General features: G+C 36.4%; 1 protein-coding gene across 1 annotated transcript in view; it reads right to left on the bottom strand.

The window, feature by feature from the left end:
- The window catches only part of LOC107710208 (syntaxin-binding protein 5-like), a 102219-nt gene that overhangs the window by 47781 nt on the left and 39779 nt on the right, over window positions 1-14659 (bottom strand). Inside the window, exons 3-4 of the mRNA XM_016514949.1 lie at window positions 12562-12662; window positions 5721-5855 (exon numbers count right to left, since the gene is read on the bottom strand). Of these exons, the coding sequence (XP_016370435.1) occupies window positions 5721-5855; window positions 12562-12662 (236 nt within the window). The remainder of the gene's footprint in view (window positions 1-5720; window positions 5856-12561; window positions 12663-14659) is intronic.

The raw sequence follows: 14659 nt of genomic DNA, 5'->3' as shown, positions 1-14659 counted from the left end.
GACAAAAGGTGTTTTACTGAGAAAAAACAAGATTTGTTTTTTAAAAAGCCTTTTTCCAAAAGGTACATCTGGAAAAGGGGGGGGGTCGTCTTATAATCAGGGTCGTCTTATATTCGGGACAATACGGTATTCCTAATACACAAACATCCCACAGATAACATAACACCCAAACACACAACCAAATATACTTAATGAAACATTAAAACATCTATCAGAGCAAATAAAACCATGATATATTCAATCAAGAGAGTTTTTCATAACGATTCAAATCCCCCAAAAGGTTTGATGGCATGAGTTTAGATACGAAGTCCAGCACTGGCTGGGACCATTGAGATTTATCACCACTAAAATGGGATTTTTCTCAGAAAAATATCTTCAACAATACATTACAAAATCCAAGAGTGGCCTAATGGTTAGAGTCGGACTCGTAACCCAAAGGTTGTGGGTTCGAGTCTCGTTCCGGCAGGGATTGTAGGCCCCGGGCGCCGCAGCATAAATGGCTGCCCACTGCTCCGGGTGTGTGTGTGTGCACTTTGGATGGGATAAATGCAGAGCACTAATTCCGAGTATGGGTCACCATACTTGGCCACATGTCACGTCACTTTCACACTTTTTTTGCTCAAAATGAAAGGGTTTTACATAATGCATCGAATAATTCATGACAGGCTCCTATAGAGGCATCTTATATTTGATGTTGTCCAACTGAAACCAACCTAATCTGAATTTTTCCATCCAGATACTTACTCCATTAGGCTTTTGAAATATGAAATGTATAAGTCTCCACTGACATTCAGACAGTCAGTTTCAACCTCAAGATTATTCACAGTTAAAATTTCATCAAATACATAAAAGAAGCTTTGAGATCTCCCCAGGACACAATGGTGTAAGCGAGAAATTTTACAAGACCACTACTGCCCACTCATTTGCAGCCAATGAATAATATGCCATCATTGCTTTAGTTAAGAAACAGCCCAATAGATCGGAAAGAGCAAAATGTTTCATTCTAATAAATACAGGCCTAATAAAAAGGCAGCATATACTGATACTCTCATTTACAGAACCCTTCTCTATTCATCACAAAACAAGCTGCCTTGCCATCAATAGGTGCTACTTCAGCTAGCAATATTGTGGACGCCCATAAGCCATTGATTGTACTGGCAGGAGTCTTATTCCTTTGTACCCTCTGACTACCCAGCAGGCCAACTGTGTTGTTGACGGCTCTCGGGCACAGCCTTAGACGCCTATAGTGGTGACAGCCGTGGCCTAGACAGGGGTCCTTCTCTCCCCTCCAGCTACATTCTGTTGAGCTACAGCGTGATGAGGAGAGACGGAGCCTTATACGTCTGTTACGGTGATGGAGGTTCGACAGACAGGGGTCCTGATCTGCGTCTGCGATGTGACTGACAGGAGCATGGGGAATAAAAATCTGTAACACAGGGCCCCTCACCTGCTCACCATTACAAATACTGTATATATTATTTTTCATGAAATATTGCAGTATTTATTATTTATTATCTGTGCAACCTTTTTTATGTGCCTCTGTAATCTTTAATCAAAATAATTTCCCCTCCCTCTTGCAACAAAATCTCGTCATCTCTGAGATCAACAATCCAACAATTTAATCAATCCCCTATGGATAAAATCCAGTCCTGCCCTTTTTTTACATAGTATTTCACTCTGATATACATCACATTGGTGAAGAAAAGACTATCACAACTTCTGTTCCAACTTTAAGGGTGTTTTCACATATAATTTCTTTAATGACTGCTTTATTTATCTTTTTTTATTTTACCTGTAGCATTTAAAATGTTTGGTTTTAGCTTAAATTAGTTTGAAAATGACTGAATTTAATTATCCCAAATTGTAAAGAGTTTTATTATCAGCCATTTATTGGATCAGGCCATTAAAAAGGACTTGTTTAAACATTAAACGTTAAAACATTAAAAGCAACATTAATTAATTGTGATACTGTATGTAGGTTATCATATTCTAATGACATACTGACATATTATCATTATCGTATTCTGTATCAATATTTGCTAAGAAATTCTCCTCAAAGATAAATGATATGCATTGTGACAAAATAATTCATTCAATAGATAAAAAGACAAAGTTCACAAAGGACAGGTTCACAAAAAATGGAGGTATTTCACTTCAAGCTTGAATTCCTTGTCACAAAATTTCCTTAGAGATTAGGGGGCATTATTAATCTCTTTCATTTTATTGCATTTTTTAAAAAATCCAGACAGTCCTAAAAATACACATATTAATTATTTAAGATAAAATGTAACCACAATGTTCATTTCAGGTCCTAATTTCACCACATTAATAGATATAAAACAGCATTTTGACAATTAAAAAAAAAAAAACTTATCTAAAGCCTCCATTTGTAAGTAGTAGTATTCATCTTATCTGTCTGATATGATAAAATGTTCAGTAATCTAGCTGAGAAGAAAAATGTAACCGATCCTCACCCGGCACAGTAACCAAATTCAGTTCATGAGGTCAACGAGTACATTTGGCACAAAATGAGCCCTGTTTAGTTAGAAGACAGAGAGTGAGCGGGAGAGAAAGAAAGGGAAGGAGGGAGCAGTAGTACCTCCACACTGAGGTCAAAGTGGCAAACGTGTTGATAGAGTGACGGATGTTAACTACTCCATTCCCTAGACCTCGAAATCCTAATTTACGCTCCCTCCTAACCCTCAACCCTTACTTTAGGAGAAACAGGCTGGTTTTAGAGAGCTGATCACCATGGCAACAAGAATAGAATGGGCAAAATCTCATTCTGTAACTGCCGCCCTCACTCTGCACTGTGTCTTATTCACTCAAGACACCTTATGATTACATAATTTCACCGTTTCACCTACATATACCCTCCTACCTACAATCCTTTTTTGAGGTCCAGAATAAACCTCTTATTCTCACACTTTCTCTCTGATTGTGAGGAGTGCATGTTGACTTGAAGTTTAATTTCCTGTCATTAGGAAAAACCACAGGGAAAGAGCAACACAGCACAGCATCCGCTTCCATCCCTACCAGCTGTGCGTGTGCACGTGTTCACGTGCGGAATCCAAGATGCAATTCGCTCACATTTTAAGTGAGTGCATCCTATTTGCTTTAAACAGAGACAATCTGTTTGTCCAGAGGGCATGTTGGCGTTTCCTTGCACCCAGTCTGTGCACCTGGGAACAGCTTAAAAATTACACCACCTGCTATTGTAACCCTTGTAACATGCCTCGATGTTCCCTTGACAATGTGGCATCACACCACTCCATTATGCCCACCTTTAATCCCCCGACAGCCCACATAGTCAAAGTGCCAACCTACATGCCCCCGTACTCTAAAACAACACTGTTCTACTGACACCTGCAGCAACAAACTGTTTTTCTCAATGTCTGGCATCATGCCTACATCACCCACCACCATGTTATCATGCCTACAGCAGAGTGGCATGCCAGATTTCTCTCTCTCAAACAGGCACAGACCATCTTGGTTAGCTGCTGTGGTGTAGCTACTGCTGTGAAGTGCATTCTGAGAGTGTGTTTATGGAGAAGGATGTTTATGTACACACTTGAATGGCACTGATTTTAAGACAATTTCCTTGTTTTTGAAGTATTATATATGTGGGATTAATTATGATAAGACATTAATCTAGCATGAAAAATAGCTAGTGATGCATCTCATGTGTTTAACCTTCTCAACTGTCATACATTTCAAAATGATGTCATGAATTTGATCATGTACAAATACAAATAATTTTAACTTACATATAATATTTAGAAAACATTGTTAAAATAAATAATGCTTAGCACTATACTTGCATGATATTCCCCCCATTACAAAACATGTATTATTCCTTAAAAATTGTGTCACTCAATAAATATTATTATTTGATGAATTAATCAACTTCAAACATTGAAACCTGCTATTTATTGCAATAAATAAATAAATAAATAAAAATGATCAAACAAGTACTGACCTTCAATTTATTGGAAAAATATATATTTTTAGATAGACAAATACATTATTTATTTTACATATTTACATTAAATTTTTACATTACATATTATTTTACATATTTTATTTTCTAAATGGTGTGTTTTTATGTAATATTTATGTAATGTTTATTCTAACGTATATTGCTAAAATATTGGTGTTAAATTGTATTTAGACATATATTTAGTATTTTGAAAACTAAGAGAAAACAAAACTGGCCACTGTTCACATTGTCCTTCAGAAATCATTCTATTATGCTGATTTGCTGATTATCAATATTTAAAACAGTTGAGTACATTTTTTTCAGGATTCTTTGATGAATAGAAAGATACAAAGATCAGCATTTATCTGAAATAAAAAGCTTTTGTAACATTATACACTATACCATTCAAAAGCTTGGAGTAAGTATAAATTTTTTATTTTTTTTTTGGGAGTCAGTATAATTTTTTTTGGGGGGGGGGGTTATAGAAATTAATACTTTTATTTAGCAAGGATGCTTGAAATTGATCAAAAGACATTTATAATGTTACAAAAGATTTCTATTTCAGATCAATGTTGTTCAACATAATAATAAAGGATTTTTGAGAAGTAAATCAGAATATTATAATGAGTTCTGAAGGATCATGTGACTGGAGTAATGATGATAAAAATTGAGCTGTGAAATCACAGAAATAAATTACATTTGAAAATATTTCCAAATAGAAAACAGTTATTTTAAATAGTAAAAATATTTCAAAATGTTACTGTTTTTGCTGTAACTTTTCACTGGTATGTTAGCCTATAGTTTGAAGTTAAAGATATTAATAATTAATAAGGTGAGTCTGAGATGTTTATTTATGTTTAATTATAATTATATTATAATTATCATTATAAATTATAAATTATGAATTAATTATTTGACAGTGATTTCACATTTCTTGTTTGTATGAAGGCTAAATACAAATAAAAGTTGAACATTAATTTATTTGTGCTTTTTTTTCTAAAAAATTAAATAGTTCTATAGGAAGAGGTTTCATAGACTTGGCAAATACATTTTTTATAAGTTTGTAGGTACAGACATTTGTTGTGGGTGTTCTTGGCAGTATTTATGAGGCTTTTTTAAATAGTGTTCATATCGATATCGGAATTATATCGTATCGACTGAAATTAAGAAATATATCGTGATATAAATTTCGGCCATATCGTCCAGCCCTACAGTAAAGCCACACTGATTTGCCCATTTAGTCTGTCACTACAGGTTCAACAGTAAAGGGCGGAGCAGCTCTTTCAACAATTGCCCTTCCTGTCGCAAGGGACACAACGTGTCTGTCTGCGAGTGTTCGTGTGCGTAAGTACTAAAACAAGAGGCAAGACAGGACATCTGTCTATACTAACACTGATCCGATCTGACACCTGTAAACACATATGTGTGTGTGCGTGTCTACACTGTCTGGGTCTCAAAGGCACTGCAGCCTTTTCAACGGGTCAGGGACGAAAACAAAACTGCTGACAAAATGTTAGAATGAATAATTGAAGAACTCGTGGTACCTACGGAGAAGAGCGATGGAGGGAGAGCAGGTGAATTGACAATTTAAAATGGCATTTGATTCAAATGATCGCTTAGTAACAAATAAAACATAAGGCTACAGGAACAATGACAGATGTGACATATATGATATATTACAAATCAGATTCCAGGTCTCAGTGAGATTACATTTCATTTCAAATGTGTGTGTGGCACTCACAGTTCAATGGCTTTGTTCCACATGATGGTATATCCTGAGAGGGTAAAGGACTCCACATTCACAATGTGGATGTTTCCTCGTTCCGAGCCGATGTACAGCCATTTACTTTGGAAGGGCAGATGACAGAACGTTATCCTGCAAAAGAGGAATGTAGAGAGAGTAAATTTGTTATTATTTGAAATTCACAAAAGAACAGAACCGCTCCCATACTCAAAAACACTTTACCCAGAAAGGTCTCATATGTCTCCATTGAAAATGTAATATAATTTCTTATCTTAATTATCTTTCTCATCTGAATTTCTAAGAAAAATTCAAAATGATATATCTTTTATTGCATTCTCCAAAGTCATATTAGGTTCTTTTTGTCTGAGGTCATTAGAAAAATTGTTTACAAATTTGGATCAACGCTGAATCTTGATCCAGCAGCCTGTATTCTAAGGATTCTCACACATCATACTTTAAATTATATGGTTTGGCTGCTCAAAAGTTGCTGCAAGATGTAGCATATTGCTGCAAAATGAATATTTGAGCAACCTCATATAAGAGCACAATGGATTAGATACACTGGAACTCATGCCCTTGAAGGTTTCTTTTGGAATATCAAACCATTTCAGTTCTATAAAATAGTGGGAAGGTAATGTGAGGTAGAAAGATGGACTCTGCAGTCATGCATGCATGGACTTAACTGAAATAGGAATTTTGTATTAAAGGGGTAATTTACAGCCGGCAAGATGGGGTTTTAATAAGCAGAAACTGCATATATAGAGAAAAAGGTGGTGAAAAAAGGTAGGAAAATTTTGACACCCATAATGCAATGTGCTTGATCAGACTTTCTATGAACAGGGACTTTTGCTGACAAATAAATGGTGATATCTTTGTGCAGGTAACACAGAAAAACACATTGTTTATTTACTTTACTTCCAATACAAAGCTGGTTGAAAATCAGTTAATCTTATGATGGTCTCTTTTAGTCACTTGTAAAGTACTTTACAGCACATAGTTTTAATAGTGACTTTAAATTTCCCCCTTATTACATTTTTTTTTGAGACCCCAGTGATCTCTAGTGTCTCTTTTAGAGTTTCAAAAGAGATGTCACAACCTGTGCCCAGATTTACCAAGATACCAAAGTCTGCAATTATACTGTGATTTCAATAAAACATATTTCTCCATTTTTAGTTCAAGACAAATTTACTAGAGATTTATTCAAATTTTATAGACTCTATGTCAACAATTGAATCAAATGTTTACTTCTCCTAAGCAAAGTAGGAAACACATCTGAGGCGGTTCATAACATTTCTGACTCCCTCAAGTCCCCATAACTATAAAAGATCAACCTTTGAGAAATAGCATTTTTTCTGTGGAAACTACGGGTAAGATAAGCAACACCGAAAGCTAGCACATGTAATATTTAGCACATTCAGAGACAGGATATTGACAGTCACATGCTGCATCAATGAACCACGCAATTTTCTTCCAACCAAATATGTTTGAATGTAATTTACGTCATTCTTGAGTATAAAAATGCTTAGTTTAGCTTGAGCTGCAGTTCTTCTTGCTCAACTCAAATGTACTTTTCTGTAAGTCCCAGAGGGATGAAAGTGCAAGAAACTCAGCTACTGGAGTCAAAGACTGGGCTTCTGTTTAATCACCACTAAAACTAAAACTGAAATATTACTCAGTTTAAGGTCTATTTAAAGTATTAGTTTTCCCAAACTCACATGCATCTTGATGAACAAGTGCTTTTTTAGAAAAGGTGGAGCATATGGAATGATTTTATGAACAAAAGGCTTGTTTGTTTTGGTGCTGTGCAAACGGCTTGCCTCTCACCCCTTTCACACTCCTTTTTCCCTGCAACACAAGTGCACACACACACCTGCCCCCAACACTTCACACCAGCACCTTGCAGCATCATGAATATATTCATGAGTGGAAGAGTGTTGAGAGAAATACCATGCATCAAACTCAACACACTTCTTTCCTGTCTATCAGACAGAAGCGCATGGAGAAGACACTGAAAGATGACACAAGTTGGACTGCTGACTGCTCTCTATTTTTCTCCTCCTTGAGAAAGGGCAAAAAGAAAGAAAAATGTAAGAGAAAACATAAGAGGCTTTCAAAGAAAACACACATGCAATGTTATTTAAAATCTAAGAATGAAAAACTCCAAACACAAACAGCTTTCAGAAGGCACTCATAAACACATAGTTTAAATATAGCTATACCCTACAGCTCTACACTTGTATCACAATTTACCTCAAACTATTAATTTAAATTAATCATTTATATTTTTATATTATACAATTATGCATATCTTGATATTTATGTCTACATTATGTCATCATCTCAGGCAAGTCAACATTTTGTCAAAAGCACTATCCATTTCTTTAATTGCAAAATGTTTAAGTGGAAAAAAGTTACTTATTTAGGTCCTTTCTGGTACCTTTTCCATAATTAGCTAATGATCCTTCTTTAATTCATTCATTAATTAGCACAGGAAAAAATGTATCACATCTATCACTTCACTGTGAGTGTGCGTGTCATGTAACAGAGAATTTAACATGACATCTGCACATCTACTCCAGGATGACTAGGCAAGATTTATGTACCACATCAAAACACACATTTCACTCCATTCACTTGTATTGTTTTTATACTGAGCTAATGATATTTTGTATCCTCTAAAAAATCTGTATTTTTTATTTTTCATTAAGAAATTGCTGCTCCCTGCCACGTATGTAGTTTTTACTATAATGAACCTTTTGTAGCGTCTGGACCAATCAAACACACAATTTTTCATTTGATTTAACAAATCAGTTATTCATTAAATTAACAAATCGTCACAGTCCCCTCACCCAATAAACTGGGTGCCATGACTTTTCCATTCACCAAGATTCTCTGACTCAAACTGGTTCTTTTTCATCAACCAACTTCAGCAAAGATCAACTTGAACCTTCAGATTGCATCAAACCTCTCTTTCAGACAGACGAGACGTGCAAGTATCAACTTAGTCTTATCATATGTCGGCGAAACCTGAGCCATACAGGTTTTCTCCCACCTTTTTTCTTTTTGTTTAGAAGAACCAGACACAATCACATTCACAAATATCAACAGCCCTCCACGTGTGAGAGTGAGGTGTGCATTTGTTCAGATGGCTTTTCTGTGACTGTGTGATAATGAGCTAAATGAGTGTATTAGCATGACAGACGGATGCCCTGCACTCCTGACATTTGGCTTGCTCTTTACTGAGCCTTCGTCCTGCAGGGACACACACACATACAAGCAAAGAGCAAATCCATTCAGGAACAGCCTTAAAAACCTGCCAACCTCCCTGATCATTCGTTATGTTACAGCACCAGGATGGCATCTATAAAACATTGTGTCTGTAGGTCATAACGGCTTCAAAAACGTAAACGTTGCCTTTAATTGGCATCATATGGGAAAATTCATTTTACAGCTCTGAATGATTGAGACACCGGGCTCACTGAACAAATACAAGAAGATTCATAATCAACGACAATGTGTTGCTTCAGGCAAGCCAACCATATAAAACACACAACTGACCAGCTGCACATGTACAACATGGAGGAAAGAATCTGCTTTGAATGAGCTCTAATTCATTTCCTCCTGTAAACGTTTGTAAGAACAAATGTGCAGCGTTTAAATCAGTTGAATTTTTGTTTTTCTTATGCGTCAGAGTGGCTTGAGTGCAGCAAAAGCATTTGAAGTCAACACAGTCTAATATCTTTTTCCTCCAAAATGCTTTAATTTGCAACCTAGAGAGCATTTTCAGGGAGCACTTTTAACGTCTATGCCAGGAAAGAGCATTTTTTAACAGGCTGTTCCTCTCTCATCCCTCTCTGGTTGTTGTAACATCTTCCGACAGCTTCCTGTCAGAACGTCAGCTTCTGTGATGCCCACGGTGTCCTGACAGGAGGTCCAACTATGCTCCTCCCAAAAATATACTTTCCAAAAGAAGCATCCTTCAACATCACAGCCCACAAGCCTTTTGTGGGCCGATTCTTGTTCTTGATCCGTAAAGTTGCAAAGACTAAAGTAACCAACCCAAAGAGATATTCTTTATAAAAGTTAAGACTCGTCCACGCCCTCTTAAACGCCTCATTTAAACATGCCCCCACATGTCTACGTCACTGTGTTGGAAGATTTACATAACACCACCCAAATGTTTACGCAAAGAAAGAAGGTGTAACTTTTATTCTCGCTGTAGTATTGTTGCCGTTGCTGCTGCCGCCATGTCATGGAAACACTGTGTGTTTCCAAAATATGGTAAGGGGCATAACATTTACGTCACACGTTTGAGGTATTCGGCCAATCACAACGCACTTGACAGCCGGCCAATCAGAGCACACCTCACTTTTCGGAACGATGAGCTTTGTAAAAATCGACGTATTTCAGTAAGGCGGGGCAGAGAGGAGCAACAATAATGTACGGTATGTGGAAAATAATGTTTTTTGAACGTTAAACTGCGTAAACACATTGCATTACACCAAATACACAAATTAATGTTATTTTTAGCATTGTCATATGACCCCTTTAAGAGTGATGTAAACTCTTTCCCCGCCAAACACGGAATTTTCCGTTATTCATGAGACAACGCTTCCCTGCCAAAGACGGAATTTTCTGGGTTTCCGTGTTTTCACTGTAATACACTATATGTTATACGCACTGTTATACGTTAAATAAATAAACAAATATGCTAGGGGGTGCTATTACACATCTCCTGAATGAGTCTAGATAAGTGACGATCAAAAACACAGACCAGGAAGACGCAGAAACGAGCGATATCTTATGTAAGCATATGCATATAAAAAAATAATGCAATCATCAACACTAACCGCATATAAATGAAAACTGCTATAAATGTTACAGAGTGAAATGTCAGTCCAGAAAGTGGTAAAGGCCTGTGCAAGCTTTAGGAGTACTGATGGAAGCCATCTACTGCATCTTTACTTGGATAATATTACTGAATATGATCCAGATGTAGTATTTGATAAAAATGCGACTATCTCAGCTTTTTGCTCAAAATTTAGCTTTTTTATGAAACCTACCTACATTCAAGTGTTGATAAAAACAATGCTTGAAGCAAGAATAAAACAGATTTTTTTTGTTTGAAAGTAGAGAGTCTGATCTTTATTTTGATGTTTTGCATGTTCAAATATTCATACAACAAAATATTCTGGGGGCCATGAAATTTTTGTGAAAATCAACTTTTCTAACTTTTTTTGGCAACTTCTTTCAAAAACGCTGGCGGGGAAAGAATTAATAGAAAAGTAGTAAATTTCAAAATTTACCGAACAAGTTCTGTCATTCAGAATTTCCTTTCAGAACAAGTTACTTTTTACATTTTATTTAAATTTTTTCAAATACATAATAATATTAATATAATTACATAAAATTATATAAATAATTCTAAATTATATAAATCATATAATATAAAATAAAATTATATAAAATGACATAAAATTATAGAAAATAATTCTACATATATAAAATAATATCGCTCAGAAATGCAAGTAAAATGTGTTCTCAATGCCAATTCATGTTAACTTTACAGCTCATCACAGAGACATTTTGTTTGCAATTGGGGGCACAGCCGCCCTATTGCAGCCTCAGGGGTGAGGCAGGTAGCAAAGGGAAACACTTTCTAAATGGCAGGCACACAGACACATCAGTCCTATACCTATGACCCCTGCCTGTACTTTCTGAGGCAGATACACACGTGCAGAGACCCGCACACACAAACACACAGTTATGTGGTAAAAACTTGTTCGACCCTGAAAGCCGCTGTTGGCGAGTTGTCACTCTCATCAACAGAAGCAGTGCAGATTATAAGTGAAGGGCTGCCTCATCTCTTATCAGAGTCAACAGCTGTCCAAACTGAATCAGAAGGTTACAACCTTCCTGCACTGATCTATAGCTATGAGTGTGATTAAAGGTCTCACACATTCTTCAATTCTTGCCACAGAGATACAACGCTGATTGAAGTGTCCTTAGTATGAACACATGTCACCGTTGAGGATACTGTTTCAAATAAGTAACTTTTTTGCTTTTAAAGGAGACATATAACGGAGAACTGGATGAAATAAAACAGCGTGATATGCAATGTAAATGTACTCTGTCTTTCACAACTCGCCTTCTAATCTACTAAACTATAAAAAAATACTGTACGTCATCAGGAAATCTGCCTGTTTTTAACACTGTGTATAACCAAGCACAATGCAATAAGCTTTACCACATTTGATGGTCATTAAAAGGGATAGTTCACCCCCCAAAAAATATTTGGAACATAAAAGTCAACATTTAACATGTTCCACAGAAGACAAAGTCATACAGGTTTGGAACGACATTAGGGTGAATAAATGACAGAATTTTCTGTTTTGGGTGAACTATTAATAAATTAAATTATGACTAATAGTGCAGGAAACCTTGATTTGATGTAAAAACTGAATAAATAAATAAACTGCTTCTAAAAAAGTAAAATAGGGCTTCTGTCTGCATTAGTTAAAATTTTCTCTTTTACCACTACTGTTTGCAAACATGACTGCACATGTTGACTCGCCTCCCTGTGCAACCAACAGAGAATGACTGTTGTGTTCTGGACTGCACCTGGGTACCAACAGTGAGAGAGCAAGTGGAAGTCAACTGGAATAATAAGGGAGTGAAAGAGAGAAACAGAGGTATCAGATGTGAGTGTGGGCCCACAGAAAAACCAACATCAGCTCTGCCACACACACGCGTGCGGTCATGTATCGCTAACACTGATCAGCTGTCTACATGCACACACACGCTCAGAGCAAGTGTAGATTAAATGACCGTGGCTGACCTCTCCTTGTTGAACTTGAGTGAGTGCAGCACAGCTGGTCTCTTCTGTCGCAGGTTCCACAAGTGAATACTATCATCAGCCAAAGCACTAACCAGCGCCCCCTACGAGACAGAACAAAGAAAGACATACCATTTATACAACCATTGGAATAAAGCCTTATGAAACACAACCATTTTTAAGTTGGGGGTCTGTAAGTTTTAATTGATTGAAAGTGACAGTAAAGGCATTTATAATGTTACAAATAAATAAACACAAATAAATTCAAATAAACTCTGGTTCTTTTCATACAAAGTATCCTGAAAAAACAAAAATATTTAACAGAACAACTGTTTTCCACATTGATAATAATAATAATAAGACTAAATGTTTCTTGAGCAACAAATCAGCATATTAGAAGTTTATTTTAAGGATCATGTGACACTGAAGACTGGAGTAATAAATTACATTTAAAAAAAATATTAAAATAAAAAATGGTTCTTTTTAAATTGTAATAGTATTTCACAATATTACTGCATTTATTGCATTTTTAATCAAGTAAATGCAGCCTTGGTAAGCATGAGACACTTTCAAAAACATTAAAAAATCTTATACATCTCAAACTTTTGTACAGTATGTTTACATTATCAAAACCAAGACACAATGTCAAATTACATACATCTCTATTTTTCAAACTTTTTTACATTGCTTAAAAAATGTGGTTATTATTGCACTGGCAGGGTAATAAGCCAAACACAATAATGTGGAGGCACTGCTTCCATTACCCTCCTCACATACTGGAACTGAATTTTAATGAAAACACAATAAATTTTGTCCCTCTGAAACTTTATTTACTTGATGTTGCTGTTTGACAGTTTTACTTAAAAACAACAAATTCTATGTGTGTGTATTTAACATCATTCTATCTCATATTACATATATATTACTTTGTTACACTTTTGTACAGTTGATTATCATTCAGATTTTTGTTGGAGGCACTGCCTCTCCTACCTGCTTGGAAAAAAAGCCCCTGACATATACCATACACTGGTAGAGATAACCTATTCATTCTGCAACATTTCTGGAGGGCTGGAAGATTCGAGATACAGTGGTGGGTGGTGAATGTATGTGTGTGAGAGAGAGACAGAACTGAGTGGAAAAATAAATCGAAAGAGAGACAGTGTGGGTGGGACAGACAGAAGGGATGGAGGAGGGATGCTACCACAAAATATCTCCTTTTCATCTGGCATACTCAGACCAAATACACACAGACGCTGCCTTTCCTCTGGTTATAGAGGCTGAATATAAAACAGACAAGAGTCTGTGCTTTGTCCCAGGTGTGTGTGTCTGTCTGTCTGTCTGTCTGTCTGTCTCTGCTTGGTCTGTTGAGCCCCAAACAAACACATACACACTGAGACTGAAAGTGCATACACACAAACATGCACTAATGAATGTGCGAAGGAACTCAAAATAACATACTAGCTAAAAATAAAAGCTTATGAAGCCCAGCCATCTCTCACCTAAAAGAGGACTATCATACAGCAAAAACAGTATTTTTGAAGGGTTAGTTCACCCAAAAATGAAAATTAGCTTGTGTTTTACTTACCCTCGAAGCATCCTAGGTGTATATGACTTTCTTCTTTCAGACGAATCCAGTCGGAGTTATATTAAAAATTGTCCTGGCTATTCCAAGCTCTATCATTGCAGTCAGCGGGTGTTGCAGTTGAACAGTCCACAAGTCGTCAAATAAAGCTCGCGCATTCATAATAAAACGTGCCACAGATGGCTCCGGGGGATGAATAAAGGCCCCCTGTAGCAAATCCATGAGTTTTTGTAAGAAAAATATCCATATTTCAAACGTAATAAACACTTTTCTCTCACTTCCGTTATCTGTCATACGCAAATCCGTTCCGGCGGAAGGCGTATGACGTATGCGCAGCGTGCGCTCCTCTGAGATATGCTAGTCTCGCGAGTTTGTTTAATAGGAGCAAAGGAAGCAAAGTTTCCTTACTTTAGCAAAGGAAAACCAGTCTCCTCTTGGTTTATATCGAAATCCTCCAACTTCTTTGCAAGCAAATCCTCGGTTTGTACTTCTAATTCGTGACCAGCGTTTTGTTTTGTT

The sequence above is a fragment of the Sinocyclocheilus rhinocerous genome, unplaced genomic scaffold (genome assembly GCF_001515625.1).
Source record: "Sinocyclocheilus rhinocerous isolate Xijiao unplaced genomic scaffold, SAMN03320098_v1.1 scaffold4889, whole genome shotgun sequence".
In the NCBI taxonomy this organism is placed as follows: Eukaryota; Metazoa; Chordata; class Actinopteri; order Cypriniformes; family Cyprinidae; genus Sinocyclocheilus; species Sinocyclocheilus rhinocerous.
Note: the sequence above shows the minus strand (reverse complement) of the source record. Positions and strands in the feature narration are given on the sequence as shown.